Source organism: Corvus brachyrhynchos, unplaced genomic scaffold (genome assembly GCF_000691975.1).
Source record: "Corvus brachyrhynchos isolate BGI_N302 unplaced genomic scaffold, ASM69197v1 scaffold139, whole genome shotgun sequence".
In the NCBI taxonomy this organism is placed as follows: domain Eukaryota; kingdom Metazoa; phylum Chordata; class Aves; order Passeriformes; family Corvidae; genus Corvus; species Corvus brachyrhynchos.
Window position 1 is genome coordinate 4,942,938 of NW_008246062.1, and position 19,733 is coordinate 4,962,670.

General features: G+C 35.7%; 1 protein-coding gene across 4 annotated transcripts in view; it reads left to right on the top strand.

The window, feature by feature from the left end:
* Window positions 1-19,733, top strand: part of PIK3C3 (phosphatidylinositol 3-kinase catalytic subunit type 3) — a 65,028-nt gene that overhangs the window by 25,100 nt on the left and 20,195 nt on the right. For all 4 annotated transcript variants that reach the window (XM_008643021.2, XM_017746623.1, XM_017746622.1 and 1 more), the window contains 8 exons: window positions 393-509; window positions 2,040-2,171; window positions 4,235-4,363; window positions 4,696-4,765; window positions 5,344-5,408; window positions 7,686-7,770; window positions 8,874-8,948; window positions 16,819-16,987. In XM_008643021.2, coding sequence (XP_008641243.1) covers window positions 393-509; window positions 2,040-2,171; window positions 4,235-4,363; window positions 4,696-4,765; window positions 5,344-5,408; window positions 7,686-7,770; window positions 8,874-8,948; window positions 16,819-16,987 — 842 coding nt within the window. The remainder of the gene's footprint in view (window positions 1-392; window positions 510-2,039; window positions 2,172-4,234; window positions 4,364-4,695; window positions 4,766-5,343; window positions 5,409-7,685; window positions 7,771-8,873; window positions 8,949-16,818; window positions 16,988-19,733) is intronic.

Consider the following 19,733-nt stretch of genomic DNA (forward strand, 5'->3'; position numbering starts at 1 on the left):
GCAGATATGCAGTCTTCCCTGATTTTCATCTCTCTCACACTTAGTGTTACTATTTCCAATTTTAGGGGAGTTACTTGAATCTACGCTTCATAAGAATGTTTCATACTTATCCTTACTAACTTACTTTGGCTGTGTGAGTAGTTTTGTCATGCATGACTGTTCACTACTGAAATTGTTGAAGCAAATTGAAGTGCACTGTTAGGTCAGATAATTGATTGCCATCTACAGTGACTGTGATTGTGTTTTACAGAAAATACCTTTTGAATTGACAGGAAATTGATCATTATTCACTTAATCTCTTAAAAGCCCAAAGGTCTAAGAAAAAAGGAATGATTTCTAGATAAAATAATTATGGAACAAGGAACTAATTTTGTTTCTTTTCATTCTCTTAGGGTGATAAGTCTGTCAGAGTTATGCGCTCGCTGTTGGCAGCCCAGCAGACATTTGTAGATCGCTTGGTTCATGTAATGAAGGCAGTGCAGCGTGAAAGTGGGAATCGTAAGAAAAAGGTAACTAAAGGATTGGAAAGCCTGTCTGTGGCTTGAATTTGAAAATGGGTAGGAATGTTAGCCTTTCATTAAAGTTCCTTAGCGCTGAGATTTATAACAGATGTCCATCATTCTGTACTAATTTTGGTTAACTGTAAGCAAACTTTGGAAAGTTTTTCGTAGTTCAAAGTTCCAATGTGTTTTCAAAGTTTGAAGATAGAAAACAGAAGAGGCCCTTGAGAGCACTCTTGGGATATTTTGGCAAAAGAAAGATATGCAAATAATTAAATAGTTGATGATATAACTGAACATGTTGTGGGGGACATGGGAAAGTATCAGGTTATTGTAATGTGTGTAATATGCCAGGATAGATAGTGAAAATCAGTTAGCAGCAAGGTTTTGTTTGTTCCAAGAGCAACAAAACTGTTCTTCTATAAGGTATTTATCAGAACTCTGCTTTCTATTGGGTCTTGAGGAAAAGACTTTCTATTACACATACATTTGAAGAAACTTTGTCCTTCTTAGCTGAAGTGTTTTGAGTGAACCTGACAGGCGGGTATGGGAAGGAAATGGAAATGTCAGAGGAATTTCTGTTTGTGTATATATTACCTTTTCCTTTGACACACATCAGTATTTTTAAACATGGATGTTTCAGCGTGATGATTTCTTTAAATGTATGGGGTGTATTTATATAGAAAAATAAAACACTTATTAACAAAAGTGAGACAACTTGTTTTGTGTATCAGTAACAAAGGCTAAAAGAGGAGGAGGACTTTCCAATTTGTAAGATTCTATTTTCTGCTTGTGCAATACATTGGTAGTGTTCAGCTTATATTCTTTTAGGAAATTTCTGTAGAACTAAGAAACACTTGGCTTTTACTTTCAGACTGCAACCTAGCTAGCAACAATTAACCACTAGAAGTATTCCTAACAGTTGTGGGCCTCTTGGTGTCTGTTTGTGTCTGTTATATTCAGTAAAGGAAAAGGCTAGAGATGTTCATGTATTCAACCTTTACTATGTAGGGCACCAAGTGTAAAGCACTCAAAAATTGATGAGTGTTGTGTTTCTGGTAACTACAGATGTAGGAATGTAGAGCAAGCCTGGAAATCAGATTAGTGCAGGCTATTGGCTATTTGGTTCCTTGGTGGTAGGGAATTCCTTGGTGGAATCGAGGGATATAAAGTTTCTGAGTTCGACTTGAATCAATTGCTGAAGCATAACTAACATTTAATTTTGGTATGGAAAACAAATCATCCTGTGGTTTGTGCAGGCAATTTAGAAATTAATTTTTCTCATACTATTATATCTGGAACTTAGAAAATTTCTTGACTGTACAAACACTACATGGAATATCTCCTTTCTTATTGGTATTACTAAAAGTAGAGAGTTTTTATTTTCCTGGATTTTATGAGTGAAACCTTGATTCTTTGTGCATATAAAGAATTGAATATTTGTTAGTAATGCATCCTTTGTTTATGGACTTTATATATACCTAATATGTATTTTATGTTTTGTGGGTTTTTTTCTTAAACAAATTTTCATTCTTGTAGAATGAGAGGCTTCAGGCATTGTTAGCTGATAATGAAAAGATGAATTTAGCAGATATGGAACTTATTCCACTTCCTCTGGAACCTCAGGTGAAAATTAAAGGAATAATCCCTGAAAAAGCTACACTCTTCAAGGTAAATGAGATCTTCTGAATAGCTGAAATACAAACAAATATTGTGAGCACTGAGCATAGAAACATCAGTTGAAATATTTAAAGGGACAGAAATAGTCAAGGCAAAATGCAACTGTAGCATGCTCTTAAAGTGGTTAAACAACTCCTTATTTTGTTTTTCAGTTTAAAGTTTTTAACTTTAAAGCAGCTTTTATAAGAGTGATACAGATTATGAAGTTCAGAATTTCCCTGAATTTTGTTCCTGTGTTCAACAGGAGTACCGCTTTAAGATCAAAATCATGCAAATCAAGGCAGGTGTGCTGTGTCTCATTTAGATCTGTGGGTCTGTTCCATTGCTAAATAAAGCTTAAGTTCATAGAGAGTGGAAAGCACTAAGGTGGTCCATTTTATGCAGTTGCAGTGAGTTGACAGGTAAATCCTGTGGCCCCATGATTGGTAAATCCTTAAACCAAACTGTAGCAGCTGCTTGTGACCATAAAACAGCTGATGTAGTGTTGAAAGGGCTGTGGTTATTTTGTTTATTTTACTGCTTGAAATGTAAGTTAATGTTTGCAGTGTAAGTTATTAGCTATGCTCAGTGGTGTTGGACCTTTTTATAACTTTGTGTTCAGTTCCTGTAGGTGACTGCAGTCTAATTTTAAGATGACCAAAATTTGCCGTACCAGTCAATCCTACATCCAGGAGGACTTCGCCAGCTAAAAAATTCATACAGGCTGCTGTGACAGCCAGTGTTAATCTGTCATCTCTGATAGGTCCTGAGTTTATTATGTGCAGTAGCTTCATAAGGCTGCTTATTATAATTTGACTGTGTTATAATTTGAGTTTACTTAAAATCAGAGGTGAATCTTTTTTGCATAGTTTTCTACCAGTTTTAGCTTGCATCTCTCTATACCAAGTTATAGTCCATTTGAAGGATAGGCTTCTGCAGTTGCATGCTCTTGCACCTTTGGTTGGAGGCAACATTGAAATGGTTTTGTCAGGAAAGCAAACTTTTGCAAACTCGAGTCATCGTTTTGTGCGAGTATGATTTAAGAGCTGGGGAAAGAATGTGGACAAAAAGATTGCTGGAACAGCAACTGAATGTTTCCTATCAATAATAATAGCTGAAGTTCCTCAGGACAAATTCAAGGCAGTCTTTTACATATTGGTCTTCTGTAACTATGCAAAAAATGTAGGACCAAAAACGTGAGAAGTAATTTGTTTCAAAATCAGATTTTTTTCTTCTCCTGATTCTGAAAGCTCACATAGTTCCATTTAATATCTCATTCTAGCCTATGGCATAAAAACCAAACAGACTTAAAAAGGGAAGAATTATTAATTTTTGGTGCTCTTGGACATCACATTAGCTTTTGTAGGACTATGTAAAGAATAATTTTGCCTTTAATTATGGAATGTAATAATTTTGGAATACCGGTATGAAAATCTAATCCAACTGCTCAATATTAAACTCTGTATCCTCAATTATTTTTGTTTGGTTTGCTTTGGAGGGAAGTGACTGGGTCAGTTGCAATAGATTGTATCATTCATGTAGGTAATTGATCCCCTTTGACCCATTTTATGCAGAAAAATTGCAAACAATTAAATGGGCTTTCTCAAACAATAAGGTAAAAAGCCATTTTTGCTTTTGCTACATAGATTAAGGAAGCAATTAATTGTTTAAGATGACTTGCCCCTAGGAGTTCTTTCTTCCTTATCCTATAACTGTGTCTCTTTTTGATCTGATCAGTTTAAATTTGTTTTGTTGTGACCTTTAGCATGGTACTTCTTTGTTGATTGTAATTACATGCACGCAGAAAAAAAAATGAATACTTCTGTCCTTTCCTCTTCTGCTACTGTGGTGGTGCAGGAGGGGAGAATGTATCCTTGATAAAAAAGGAACAAAAGCATTAAGGTATTTTTCTTTTTAAAATACAGTTACACTTTTGGTGAGTGGAAATGGTACTCCCTTAACAGCTGAGGCAGCACAAATACAATGCAAATACTTGCATTTCTGAGCTCCATTGTAGCAATGTGTTAATATGAGCACTGCTGTGAACCAGCTTAGTAGAATATTTCTTTTTCCAGAGTGCCTTAATGCCTGCTCAGTTGTTCTTCAAGACAGAAGATGGAGGCAAATATCCTGTAATTTTTAAGCATGGTGATGATTTACGTCAAGATCAACTTATTCTTCAAATTATTTCACTCATGGATAAGGTGAGATTTATCAGTTGACATCTTTGTCGTCCTGTTTTCTTGATTTTCCTTGTCAAAAGCAAGACTGTTAAACTGTGTTAATGCAGCTTATATTGCTAATATGTTCCAGAGTTCTCAGATCTTGGTGGCATTTTTCTTTTCTTTATAGACATACAATTACCCTGTGTAGATTAAGGAAAAAAAAAAAAAAAAAGAATTGCCAAACAGGCTTTCACTCATTATCAGTTTCAGTGAATAACAGTGGAGATCAATGTCCTGTACACATCCTTTTAGTAATAGAATCTGCCTTTCTGTTGAATTCATCTTCGCCTTTGTATATTGCTTTTTTCCAGCTGTTAAGGAAAGAGAATCTGGATTTGAAGTTGACGCCCTATAAAGTGCTGGCAACTAGTACGAAACATGGTATGAATACGTTTATTTCCTAGAAATACAGTATGGAGAAGAATATCTTCCCTGTGTTCTTAGTGTGTAAAAACTCTTGTTACAGTGTAAGCCATGGAAGTAAACAGTCTGAGGCACCACACCTATTCCATAGGTGACTCAAACATTTTCATAAAAGGAGCCTGGTCTGGATTTTAGGAGTATGTGACAATGTAGTTATCAATCTTTGCTGCTGGCTTTCTGTGTGATCATGAACAAATAACTTAACACTCTTATTTAGAGATCTTTGCATGAAATGGAGGAGAAAAAGAAAATCAAACTTAGCTGCTTTTGGATACATTCTGGATAAATATTTAGGAAAGCCTTCAATTTACTTTAATCGTCTCTTATCCTGAAAATTTGTAACAACACGCCTTATGCAAGTTAATTTGGTGTTAATGACAAGTTGTTTTAAAAATACTGAAAGCAGGAGATTGGAACATGGGAAAAAAGTGAGGTTTTTTGCCTATGAGAAGCAGTGGAATGACTGTGTATTAGTTCTGTCCATTCATAAACATGTATTACAGAGTAACTTGAAAGTTGGCTGTTTTCTGTCACAGGTTTCATGCAGTTTATTCCGTCAGTACCAGTTGCAGAAGTTCTTGCTACTGAGGAAACTATACAGGTAGGTGATGGGGGAGTTGTAAATTGTCTTCTGATCAAACAGTGTGAGCTGAAGGCTTAGATCTTGTGCAAAATTCTTTCAGTCTCTCAGGTGATTCTTTGGTCTGTTAGAAGACATATTACAGCTGGAAACATTTGGGGTTATTACAGCAGATGTTTAACTTTAAAAGGGTGTACATAAATGCTCACTTGAGTGTCTCATGTTCTAAAAGTAGCACTATTTAAATAAATTACAATGGAGTTTAGTTATGATATTGAAATCCCAGCGTTGTCGTAATGATGAGTGGAATACACCTGACATGTTTTTCTGCATGTTTTCAGAATGTTTGTCTTTCATTCATTACTTTTGACATTGTCAAAATTAATTTTGATTAATTTTTTAATTTTTTGGATGAAACAACTAAATAATTCATTAATATAATTTCTGAAGCTTGTTTTCCTGCAAAAGTGGATGTATAGGTGCTGTAACTTGGTTTTGTTAGCAGATTTTCTTAATTCTCATGGAGTTGGGTGGGGACACATAACTAAATAGTAGCACACAAAACTTACTGGTTTCAAGCACAGCACACAAGCTAGGTAAAACATACCAAACATATCCAGCACACAGCTGGATAAAAACATACCAAATTGCTATATGAGGTGAGTAGCTGATAGGTTTTTTAATGAAAATAGAGTATATTTATTTGGATTTGATTTTTCATGGTAATTTTTTTCTTTTTTGTGGATGGTACTGAAGTTTGTATTTGTAGCTCAGTAACTGTGAGCCAAAGCAAACTAGCTGCAGCTCCTGTGAACTATATCTGTTAAAAATATGAAGATTTAAATTGTTTATCATTTTTCATTATCATTTTCTTAACAAATAAGCTTACCAAACACTTACCACAGTAATGCCTATCACTGGTCAATGACCAGCATCAAGTTGCTTAAGTTGTTTTTCTATCTTTCGATTCCACAGAGGTTGTGATAAGGTACATCTGCGCAGTCAATAATCTCACAGATAGTAAAGTGCTTTCTTGACAATCCTTTGTAATCTTGGAAGTGTACTATTCATGATTCAGTCCATTACATGTTTTTATAAAATAGTATGTTTAGAAATGCCTGTGAAACTGTTATTTTTCAATTACTTAAGGCATCATATTATGACTGGAAATAGGTACCCTATTGTTTCAGTTGCTGTGCTGACATAAGGAGCAATATTCCTGTGAAGAATTATTAATCTAAGTAATGTGCCAAAAGAATGAGATTTCCTGTGCTGGGGCATGATTAATATAGCTGGGCATTGTAGGCCAAGGAAATGAAAAGTAAATGAACACTTTTAGGTATTGTGGAAGTTTGGTTCACTCTTTATGAATGTTCATTTTGGATTTCACAGCTGTTCTAGTAAAGATGATCACTGTATATAAATATTAATTACTAAAAGATTTAAAGCAATTAGTCCAGTACTGCCTGGTAAAACGCACACCTGCAGGAAAGAAAAGGTGTTTTGATGTTTCAATGTTACTTACCTTTTATCAACAACCTTAAAATTAAAGTTCATGTTTTAGAAGTTCATAGACATAATTGTCTTAATTTTTCATTATGATTTTAGTCACATACCATTCAGGGGACTACCATGTTCCTCTTAGAGTGCTTCCTTAGATTTTGCTTACTGGAAGAAACTTTGCTTAGGCTTGGATATAATTGAGTTTTCTTTTAATCAAGAAGGTTAAGAGTTTTCTTACAGCTGATGGGAGGATTGTTTTGCCCTGTCCACATTTCACAGGAAATTTGAGTTTTCCATTTGATGACTTAGGCTTATTTTCTTTCTAAACTCAGTAGCAGCAGTTGGTTTTATTGAGGAATAGGGAGATATATAAGGATGATAAACCCTGTAAGAGCATGTTGCCCAAATGTAGTTATAAAGCAGGACTGTTAATCCTGTTTTAGTTTTTGTTGATACGACCTAAACAGTTTGCTTTGGAAGTATTGTCACTCATAGTTACTGATCAGTTACTTTTCAGTTCACTGTTAATTTTCTGAAACACTTACTAAAGGAAACTGCTTTTCAATTTCTGTGTCAAGTATAAGAATGTGATGATTGAGACAGAATATAAATAAAGTGATACTAAATTAGATTTTGCTAGGTGTTTTGGGGGTGGTTGTTAGTTTAACAGATTGTAATAAGGGCCATGTGTGGTCTTGATTTAAGTATTGTTTTTTTCTAAAGACCCAGTTTCATATCATGTGTGTATGAAGTAACTAATGGAATAAATAAATATCTTCATGGCATTCTCTCCAGAACTTCTTCAGGAAGCATGCCCCTAGTGAGACTGGCCCTCATGGAATCAGCGCAGAAGTGATGGACACGTATGTTAAGAGCTGTGGTGAGTTACAGTCTAACAGCTGGTAACTTCTTAGGTGAAGTCTGAGGTGGATGAGGTGTTAAGATATTTCAGTTTAGGTGACTGCAGACAGGGCGCTGTGCATGTGCTTGCTGTCAGAAGTCCTGTGAAAAGAATAATTTTGAGCCTGGCATGTTACACACAAGCCTGCTCTTTGTGGTTCTTGAAGGAGAGTATGAGTTAAATACTCTCTGCTTCTAGCAATAATCTTACCTCTGCCCACTCTGCATTGTGAGTTGGGGTCTTCAGAATGCAGGGACATGTTAAGCATTTAGATAATGATAAATCATCTGTATCAAAATTCTAATTGGTTTTGAAAATATAAGGTGTTTTGGGGGCTGTGGTTACATTTGTATGACAAGGAAAAATGGTAGTGTAGTTCATGTTCAGTATACTGATGGCCATGTTAAAATACCACATTTGCTGTCTATAAAATTAAAAAAGACTTCCATTCTAACAAAAAAAAAAAAAAGATTATTCAGGTGTGACTCCACAATATCTTTTCCTTTGCCTTTCTCTTTCTGATGGTGCACTCTTCAGAGCTGCTTCAAACTCTTCTGGTTAGTGGGTAAAAGCAACAATTAAAACAGTTTGCTCTTTGTCACTGCTGATCTTGTGAATGCTGCTGACATGTTTATCCAGGCTCATATCAATGCCTGTTGCCTGTTTACAGTGGCCTTAAAATATCTTCAGTTCAGAACATATACATTCACTTTGCTCAGAATATTTCACCTTTGTTTGAAGTACCTTAATCCCAATATTGAAAGAATTTAGTCTTTTAGGGTTAGGTATGTAATTGTATAGTAAGTAATTGTATAGTAAGTAATTAGGTAATTGTATAGTAAGAAATTAAAATCTAGGCAGTACAGAATAAGTTTCAGAGTTTTATTACTTCAAATATTCTTCATAGTGCTGATAATCTTGATTATTCTTCACCAGCACCACTCCTGCCCCAAGTCTCTGTGGTATATTTATTGCTAGTAAACTAGAGCTAAGATAATGTAATATGCTGCTGTTAATTGTGTGGAACTTGTTGCTCTCCAAGAAAGGTACTTATATTGATGTTTACAATTTACTTGTTACAGCTGGTTATTGTGTGATTACTTACATCCTTGGAGTTGGAGATAGACATCTGGATAATCTGTTGCTAACAAAAACAGGTAATTCTTTTTAGCAGTATAATTTTATATCCACAGTTGTTTAATTTCTAATGTGTTGCATTTTCCTTGTGAATATAACCCACTGAGTACTGCAGACTAGATTATATTTTAAAATGTAAGTTATATTGTCTCATTTAAGGTAATATTTGCTCCAGTGTGTAAGAAGAAGATGATTTCTTAACTAGAGGAAATGAAGGATGTGAAAATAAAGCTACTTCAACTATTATAATCACTGTTTTGGGACAGAGGGAATTTCAAGTGTTTTCATTGAAAATGAGTTCATGTGTAGCTGCATGAGCTTCACAAAGTTTTGACAAATAACAATTCTTATAGGGGAATGTCTTTGAATTTTTGTTCGGCTTATTTTTACTTGCTTGCTTACTTTTGAACTACCGCTTCCCTAGGAGTTCTGATTGCTTGAATACCTTCATTACATAGTGGTGGAGAATTAAGAGTTGTGGTTAAGTGTTTATTATGAAGCGAAACATTTATTGAATGAGAAACATTTAAATAAAAAATGTTATTTGGAAAAAGAGACCATCCACATGGAATGTTTGTTAGTTACAGGTAAAGCTGAAGCATATACTGCTTTTCACCATGATAGTCTGTCTGAAAGAGCAAAAGATTAACAACTGGCCGTGATTAGGGTAAAAGGTCTTGCTCTAAGCTCATGGGGGAACAACTAAAGCATGATTGTTTTACCTTAGCTGTTTGAAAATGTAGAAACAGTCATTTAAAGATCTGTCTTGAGAGGTCTCATTTATCTGTGGTGGTGAATATAAATCTTTTCATAGCAGGCTCTGCTTGCGTGCCGAGAGTAATAGCTTAGTGTTTTGATTTGGGGTAAAGTGCGTCTTACCTGTCTGTGTTAAGAAGTACAGCGCAGTTGCTTTGCTGGAAGAATTTGGGGAGTACAGCAGAGGGCAGTGCAGATCCATGGTACATTCCAAGTCTGAAAACCTGTTCTCTGTCACAAACAGAGAGCTGTCGTGAGCTATCAAGAGAAATTGTAATGTTCCCTATGTTCCAAGTACAACAAAGACTTGCTACCAAGGCTTGCTTCTTGCTACTGAGAATCCTTTAGCCTTAAGTTGGAAAAAGCTAATTTCATTCTTAAAGAATCATGCTCCAAGTACCTCCTTCAAAATTATATGTCTCTATATACATGCTTTCTTGATGATACTTATTTAATGAATTGAAGGTTTCCAGTAGGCTAAAGAGTGCTGGGTACCACCTGTGGGTTCACATATTTCTTGTATATGATTACATTTTATTTGGCTCAACATTTCAGTTCGGTGAATGTAGCCACATCTCTTAAGACTCCTTCCAACAGAATTGGTGCATCACCTCGTAACATACAGATGTCTGTGCTTATACTAGATACAGTATAATTTAAATATTAAGCAATGGATACTGAAGTTCATAGAAACAAATCTTTTCCTACACATTAGAAATTTTTTTGCATGAGATGTCAGTTATCTAATTAAATAATTTCTGCTGTCTTTCATTACTCTTTTATGCCTATAGTTCTAGAAATCGAGTGACTTTTTTTGTAGTAGTAGTCTTAAACAAGACATCTAGATTTTCAGGTTTTTAAGTGCTGTGTCATTATACTTCAAGGACAGCTGTAAAAGTGTGTTTGGAAAGAGATGTGGGGAACCTTCAGTCAAAACATCCTTATCTGTCAGTAATGTTAAAAATTACAGAAAATACTTGTATCAGTTTCATAAATGTGCTTTGGCTGGTAACCTAAAGGTCACATTACATAGTAAGTATTGCATGATAGGGATATTTATTTTCTCTGCAAACTTTGAACATTCGACTTCTGGAGACAAAATGCATTATCAATTGCTCTGTGTTTTAAAATCTTGTTTCCAAATCTGTAGCAGATACTACTGTGACTTGTAAATAGCAAGACACTATTTTTCAGCTCTGTGCCCAGGTTTAGGCAACATCAGTGCCTCCTTTTAGGATTACAGACTGATTTATTTATTGAAGCTGGCATCTGGTTTAACAGCTAATGTTCCTTTACTTGCCTTGGAAGGAAGATCTCGCTGGTTGTGAAACTGGATTGTGATATACGAGGTATAGCATGTTCAGTTAACTTCCATGGAATATCCACAGGGCTAGTATATTGCAATTATGCCATGCCTTCCCCTGAAAACACTTTGTTCTACAGTTCTTATGTTCTCTGATTTGATTGTAGAGTCAGCGTCTAGGTACTAACAAAATACCCAGATACGGATGTCTTCATATCTGGTAAGCCTTTTGTAAATGCAAGGCAGTTAGTACAGTCGTAAGTAGAGTTAGAAAGTATTTCAACTTTCATAGATAAGTGAAGTCTCCTGTCCCATTAGAGTATCTTAATAATCTCAACTTGCTTTATAAACATGGAAAGGTCCATAAGTTTTCACAAAGGTCCAGGCTATGTGTAGATATTTTAGGATATCCTAGACATTCAAATGGGTTTCTTGAGTAGCAGTGACTTTGTATGCTTACTCTCACCCTAGTGATGGCCAGCTTATCTTTCAGTAACCTTTGGTCACCTGCATGAAAATTCAAGTTCCCAGTACGAGTTCCCAAAGTACAGGGGTTTTGATGCTGTACACTTGAAATTGCTCTGTACCAGGAGGGAAAATTGCTACATGGATAAAATGAGGTTATTGATATTTAAGAGCAGGTCAAAGACTGGGTGCTCAGAACTTGAAAACCACATTTGCTTTTGGCATCGTGTAAAATAGATGAAAGAACTGGGCTGTCTTCTAATCCTTAGAGGTAGAAGTGTGGTTTTTCTTCAGTGTGAAGTACACCAGTTGACACCACATTTATTCTTCAGTCTTGCTTAGAGAGCGTTGTCAGGTAAAACAGCAAGGACCTGAACAGATTCATATATAAAATGACACCATGTGTTTGTACTTCCTGTTTTTCAGTCAAAAAAATCTATCCCAGAGCAGGTCTGAAGATGGTAGAAATGGAAAACCTGTAGGATTCAAACATTCACTCTGTATCAGTACTTAGACAAGTACATTGTTAAATATATTTATTAATGTTACAAAATACTGTAGTATGTAAAATACAATTTTTAGAGATTTTTTTATATGTTACTGGTCTTGATAGAGGGACATCCTTATTTTTAAAAAAATGAAAACTAATGCATACTTTTGTCCTTCAGATTTCTCTCTGGAATTCCATTTTCTATGGTGCTTATTGCAAGAAGAACATAACCTTTTAGCTTTTGATCTGCTAAAACACTTTCTCTTCCAGGTAGCTTGAACAGCATTTGTCATCTAGGAACATATATATCAGACTTATTTTTTTCTTATAATATGCCTGAATGGAAGGCATTTTGAGAATGGACAGCTTGGGGGAGAGACGTGGGTTATATGTAATGCTTAAGACAAGCTGGGCTCTTACCAGTTACATGGGTGACAGTGATAAACTTTACGTCCATCTGTTGCTGCATACTGACTTTGAAACCTCTATCCTGAATAAGTTCTTAAAAATTCACATTACTTTCATTGTTGTGTACTCTTGGAAAAGTTGTAAGATGCTGCTGATGAAAATTATCACAATAAATTAGGCATTCTGATTTTTTCATCATGCCAATGCTCTGTTAGCAAAAGAGAAATTTTGACAGTAGCATCAGAATTTCCTGGGAAAGCCAGAAAAACACCCCATCCATCCAGTCGTTTTCATCAGAGGAGTTTTTATCCTATTGCTTCAAATTTAAAATAGGAATTCAGTTAAAATAATCACTAAACTGTACATTTTTTATATAGGCCAAGTTAAAATAATAGTGGTGCTTGAGGGTTACAGAAAAAATAGTGAAATTCTGGAGGGTTTTGTGTTTCAGTTTGTTGGGGTTTTTTTTTGTTCTTCCCTAACAATGGGAACACAGTAGTTTGAAATAATTTGCTTTTTTACTGTTAAGAGACAACTGCCACCAGAATTACTTTATTTCAGTAATTGCATCTAATTTGCTTTGTTATCTGCATTTTGTTTAAGGTTTTCAGAGTTCTGTCTGGTTTTCAGTAGTTTTTCCTAGCAAAATGAAACAATTGCTGTGCTGCTCTATAGGAAGTTTCTCCTGTATTAAAATCTAGGTATTAACAGTGAAAGTGATGGACAAATCACCCTCTCCACATGCAGACAGGTGTTACTGGCTGTTGCAAGCACCAGGTATCAATTTTTAGTCTTTACAGGTCCATGGTTCACTTAATCAAAGATCACTCTCAAGGCTGAAAGGAAGTCAGATGGACTTTGAAATCCCTGATGCCCTGACTGGTAGTCAGAGTAACTTCCATGTTTCGTGCCATTTCCTTGAAGTAACCAGTGGCCTGTCCTCTTTATTCCCTATGTTAGAAAACCAGGTGGTGAGTGGAAAAGGGTAGTCAAACTCATAGAATAAAATAATTTAAAAAAAAAAAAGCTCAAAAGTACCCAACAGTATCAGCTTTTAGATTTTGATTTAAATGATTGTATATGTCCATGCTGTTTAGTCCTGGAAGCTTCTCATTCTCTTAAAGTCAGTAAATGCCTTGTGTCTTGCTTTTTCTACAGTAAAATAAATGGAGAGTGCAGGATGATTTCTAGTGCAGTGTTTTAAAAGATGAGATCTGTTTCACCTGTTGCCTTAAGTAACTCCTGGTTTTAGTTTAAATCATGACTGAAACAAAAAAACCCCTCACCTTTATGATTTAGCAGTCATTTAGCAGTATTAAATCAAAGCAGTGGTCCAGTTTTGTCTGTAATTTATAGGAATGTCTGAAGATTAGGAGCCCTTTAAAGTAAGATTTAATAAATCTGAAGAAGTTTGGTCATGGTAAAACGTGATGGTCTAAGAGATAGAAGTGTGTGTGTTATGACACTTACACTGTTACTGAAGGCAGGACATGTAATTGCTTTGTAAAACACAGTAGTTCAAAGCCTTTAGGAAAAGTAGTGTGGCACCAAGTTCACATGAAGGCTGTAGTACTGGGAGGATAGGTGTTTACTGTATATAAGTACCATTATATGAGTATGACCTGTTACTCACAGGGAGGTAACTGATACAGGTTGTAGAGAGGCTGTCCCTGGGGATACTCAGGAACTGTCTGGACATGGCCCTGGCTAAGGCACCTGAGTGTCTCTGCTCAACCAGGAGGCTGGGCCAGGTGTCCTCCAGAGGTCCCCTTATTCTTGCAATTGGTTTTATGCTCGGTAAGAATTGTCACATTCATTAATATAATGAAAGTGGAATATTCAGTGTTACATCCTGATAGAAATGGTACTTGAGATGATCACTTCATATACTTGCAAGCTTTTTATCTTAGTATTAAAAAAATTATAATCATTGAGTTTGTTAACTTGATAAATTTATTATTTATTAACATAAATAAGAATATAAGCATCACCTAATTTTCCTAATGAACTAGCCAATTTAATTTGTCCAAAGCAGGCTTGTTTTTTACTTTTCAGCTGTTAAGTCCTCGAGGGTAACATGAGTCAGGTTTCTCTGTCGAAATCTCTAGACCTGCAGTGCTCCCTCGGGCTGCTCCTGGTGTAGCAGCTTTTGGCAGGCACCAGGGAGAGCCTTTTGTCCCTGTTCTGTAACATGGTGTGCTGGCTTAATTGATCTTGCAGGAGCTGGATTAAAATTAGTCAAGTTTGTGTTTAGTACACAGGTTTTAAATGTTTTATATATATTTATTTAAATATGAGCTTGTACATAGCTTTTGAGTCAGCCTAAAAATCAGCTGAATTTTGAAGTACAGCTAGGAAAGCTATAATGTTAATGCAGGTTGGCCTCATCTCTCTTTCTAAGTGTCTATCACTCAATTGTTGAAATATTTTTGAATGTTTTAGATGTCTTTGTTACCAATGTAAATTATTAATTATCATCTTTTATTCCCTATCTCCAAAGAAAACTGAAAAAAAAAATATTTACTGCTATAAGAGTTACTGTTTTATTCAAAATGTTGTCCCTTGACTCTTCAAGGTGGCAGGTTTGAATAACTGAACAGAAAGCAGGTCCCCAAAACTTTTTAGTTAAAGATTTTTTCTAGCTTAATGATGGAAGGGTTCTATATGTGGTTGCTTCAAAAAGTTGGTGTACAAAAATGAGCTCTAAAAGAGTCTCCTCTACCAGCCCAGAAGAAATGTATTGAAGGAAGGTGCCTTTTTTATAGCAGTTAGTTATGCAAAATGTAATGGTTGTGGCATTTATCAATCAGCAAATACTTTGCCTCTTGTTCAGGATCCTTGTGATCTCTCTCTGAAATTGGACTGTTGTGGAATTCGTTTCTTGGATTGAAGAAGAGTGCTTATGACAGATCTCAAGCAGCCTTTTCTATTCATACTACATTATTATTCAATGAAAGAGTCAGAGGGGTGTTTAACTGAAAAATATGACTGCTCCATTTTTTTCCAAGAGCACCAATAATAACCTAATCTTATGAAAATCTCAGAATGAATACAAATGCTGCAGGTTAAAATAACCCATAGCAAATACACCCCTGTCTGTGATGCTGTTCAGTTGCACAATTCTGAAACAAGACTGTATCTTCTCTGCTGTCTGTGTTTGTCTAGATAACAATCATGCTAATAACTTTCTGCCTTCTTGTTTAAAAGATCTTCTATCTTTTATCTGCATGCATATCTGAAGTCTCACCATCTTTTTGTAATGTAGTTCTGGTGTGGCCCAAGTCATTGTTTAAATTACACATTCCAAACTGAAAATACATTTGTAGAACACTTTCAAAGATTTTTTTTTTTGCTTCACATGGAGAATATTTTCCACTTAACTGAGTCAAGACTGTTCCTAAGAAAGTGGCCACCTAAGAATTATGAATTGTTCTACTTTTATTTCTATTAACATGATTTTTCTTTATTTATAAAATATTTAATCCAAATATTTTACGTTTTTTGAAGTTGCTCATAAACTGAAGTTTACTAAGAGAAGTTCAGTTATTCATCTTGCCACTGATAACATCTCATGCATTGTTGAGTAATATTGAAAGAGAGCACTCTGAATTTTCCCCAGTAAATGTATGAGCATTATGGTGAGCAGCACAGCAGGCTCTTGATAGGAAGGGCAGTTGCCTTGTGCATTTGAAGACAGGAGGCATATACAAGTTTTTGTCAAGTTAATGCTGCAGAAGTGTTTTAAATGCAGTCAGTTGAACTGAGAAGGGAAAGGCAGTGATTGATGCAATTCATTTTAGTACTGAAAAGGCTATGACAAACTTTTTGGTGGATTTGAGAGCCAGTTTCAAATTTGGAGTCGTAGTGATGTTTCTTAAGTGTATTTCAAAACTTCTGATCATTTTTGACCCTACTTGAACAACTCAAAAGACTTTTGAAATAGCACTGAAGTCTTTTGTTGTTCAGTTCTTCGAAAGATTGTTCATAGGATTATGAGTCTTACTTTCTCTTTGTTACATTAGTTGTATGTTAAATTTACCGTATTTCATACCACAGCAACTAAATGGGAAACACACGTTGCATTGCTTTAAGTATTAATATTTAAATTTGCTAACAAATTCTAAAGAATGTGCAAAGAATTAGTAGTATCTATTATGTAAACTGTGCATTTAAATATCTACTGACCAGTTTCAGTATTGGTTCAGTCTTTGTGAATATACTCAACATGTATAAAAATCAAAAAAGCAGGAAAACAGATCTTGTTAGTACTCTTAATGAATTTGAAATCAACTTTACTTCTTTAAAACCATCATTTCAAGTTAACAGCTGAATATAAAATATTTACTGTTATAAACCTTACAGAAAACTTCCTGGGAGCTGCTTACTATCTTCTTAATGATTTTATTTTTCTAAGTTTTGCATCAAGAACTGATATTATGTTCAGAGTTTGCCTTTCCATCTTCTACAGGTAAACTGTTTCACATTGACTTTGGTTATATTTTGGGCCGGGACCCCAAGCCCCTTCCTCCCCCGATGAAGCTGAACAAGGAGATGGTGGAAGGCATGGGAGGCACCCAGAGTGAGCAGTACCAGGAGTTCCGTAAGCAGTGCTACACAGCCTTTCTCCACCTCCGCAGGTAACAGCACTGGGTTTGTGCCAAAACTCATTAGAGCCACTCTAAAGCAGGAGAGGAGATGAGTAAATGAATTGCTGAAATGTTTCTGTTGAAAATTCAAAGTTTGTTTAAACATGAACACAAGAATTTGTATGAAACAAAGGAAAGAAAACATCACAGTGTTGGTGTAATGTGGACAGTGAATGTAATTGCTCAAGTTAAAGCTCCCAGTTTTGCTTGTTTAATAGCTTAAATAGCTTCATTTCATAACTCACGTGGGATATTAAATTATATTTATTTTTGGGTATGTTTTTGCCCTTAAGCTTCTTATTCTGTGATTATTGATGATGAAGGAACTGTCATTTTAATTTAAATCATTACTTATTTGCTGCTCTATTCTCCTCCGGTTCAAATTAGTGATGATCAAATTCTTTGGCTTGGAGATGACACACACATATGCTTAGTTCAGTTCAGCTCCTGTGGGACAAAAATTAGCAACTTGTAGTGACAATCCAGCATGTTAGAAATTTCTTTAAATACCCAGAATTGTGGCAGCTAAAAACTCTTTAGACTCTGTGTCTGTGGATCAACAGATTGGTAGGTCTCAGATCTCTTTTAAATTTGGAATCTGCTTCATTCTTTGGCAGTGACTGTATTACTTACCCATCTACTTTCTAAGCCAAGTAGCTCATACTTGTTCTGTTTGAACAGAACACAGGTAAGCACTCCTGGTCTGTCCAGGCATTTCATTTAGCGTGTCTTCAATGAAGAGGAAAGATTTTCACTTTAAGATCATAGATCACCTAATGTAAACCTTTGAATATGTGTAAGAATTTGGAAATATGGTAAGTCTATGTGAAAAGTATATGTAAAATGAAAAGCAGCCACTGATACAAAATAAAATGCTGCATGTAGTTCTCCACTTGATAAGAGGAGGAAGACTAAGGAGTTGGTCTAGAAACTGACATTATTAATGAGTTAAAAAGCCATTCAACAGTTTGAAAAAACCGTGTCATGTTATCAGAAAGCAATATTTGTGGCTTCAGAGAACAATCCAACTTCTGAACTTTGCTTAAAGCTGTTTTTTAATGCTGTATTTCTTATTTGTCATATACTTGAGTTGTTTTTATTGTTTAAACCTAGCTGTTTCAGTGGAAATGTCTGTTGTGTCAGTGAAAGATTATTCATTGAATTAATTTATGTAATGATTTGCTACAAAGATCGTCATTAACTGTGTAGTATAGTGGTAATTTGGGTATACAACTAAACTGTAAATCAAGATGGTTTCATTTTTAATGTCTGCAATTGTAGTTGTAATTTTAGCATCTCCAGTATTTGTTCACTTTAATAGGAAAATATTTTTAAATGTTTCTGAATTCATATCCTTAAGGCTTTCAACAAAGATAATGTATGATAATATTAAAATTACTGTAACTATTACTTTAAGCAGATAGAACTAAAAATAATTAAGAATACTTGTTGAAAAAAAGAATAATTGGATGTGGAACACTTTAGTTCTAACAGTTCTGCATGTTGACAGAAACCCACTCACAGACGCATTTTCTGGCCAAGTAGTGTGAAATCATAACTTCTGATAGCAAACGCTGTCATCTCCATCAGACTGTGCTTTATTTTAGTTCTTTATTTCCATGGGGAATAACCGGTTCTCTACCTATTTCAAGTACTGTATCTTGTTGTATCAGGATTCCTGGTGGAATGGATGTTCCATAGTGAAAAAAAAATGTAAGGAATTTTAAAGTTACAAGTGAAAGAATAGTTTTGTTCGTTGTTTCTGGTTGTAAGCAGTTTGGCATATGATCATTATTGTATGTTTTTTAGTTAGTTTGGGGGATTTTCTTGGTGAGTAGGGGCTAGGGAGATGCTTTCTACTTTTCTGAGCAACAGTAATCAGTTGTGTGCATTTGTCAGCAGTGCTGTAGTGAAGGAGCAGGTGCTGCATTCTGAATGTGTTTCAGGGCAAATTGTGGCTGTCAGGAGGACTTGTATCTTCACTTGGGCTACGGCAGGCTTTTATGCTTTCGTTATAATTGTTGAGCCTGTTTAAAGATATTTAAATCCAGCTGCATGTCAGCATTTCATTTCCACCAACAATTCACTGCTTACACATCTTCATCAGGTTCCACAGAATCACAAAATGGGTCATCTGTCCTTCCTCCCTGCTTTAGCAGGGTCATTCCAGAGCCCATGGCACAGGGTTATGTTCAGAAGGTTCTGGAATACCTCCATTGAGGGGAATCTCTACACCCTCTCTGGGTAATCTGTTGCAGCAAAGAATCCTGTCACAGCATTTCAGAGTGTTTTTTCCAGAGTGAGGCTCTAGATTGTTTTGTTCCCTCCGAATTCCTTCCAAGGGTTCCCCTGCATTAGTCCTGTGAGAAGTTTGCTGTTCAGTGTGAGTTAGTGGGCATAGGTAAGGGCAAAGGAGTAGGAGGTAACTAGGGACAGAAGTAGTAGTTTGGGCTGAGATTTTTTTCTCTGTGTGGATGGGGTTGTCCAGCTGGCTGGAGCAGAGTTCTTCCCCAGTCTGTTCTCAATTTAGTGGATTGAGGGTGCTGTCCAGATCTGAATGGAAACGCTGTAGGCAACAAGTGGAAAGCTGTGCTGTTCCTTTGGAAGTGCTGTTCCTTTGGAAGGGTTGTAGCTAGGCAGTGTAGGGTCTGGATAGTCTTCTAAAAGTTGGGATTAGATGGTGAAGAGGGAAGAGCAGAAGTGAAGCTGAGTGGGATCAGGTCCATATTCACTGAGT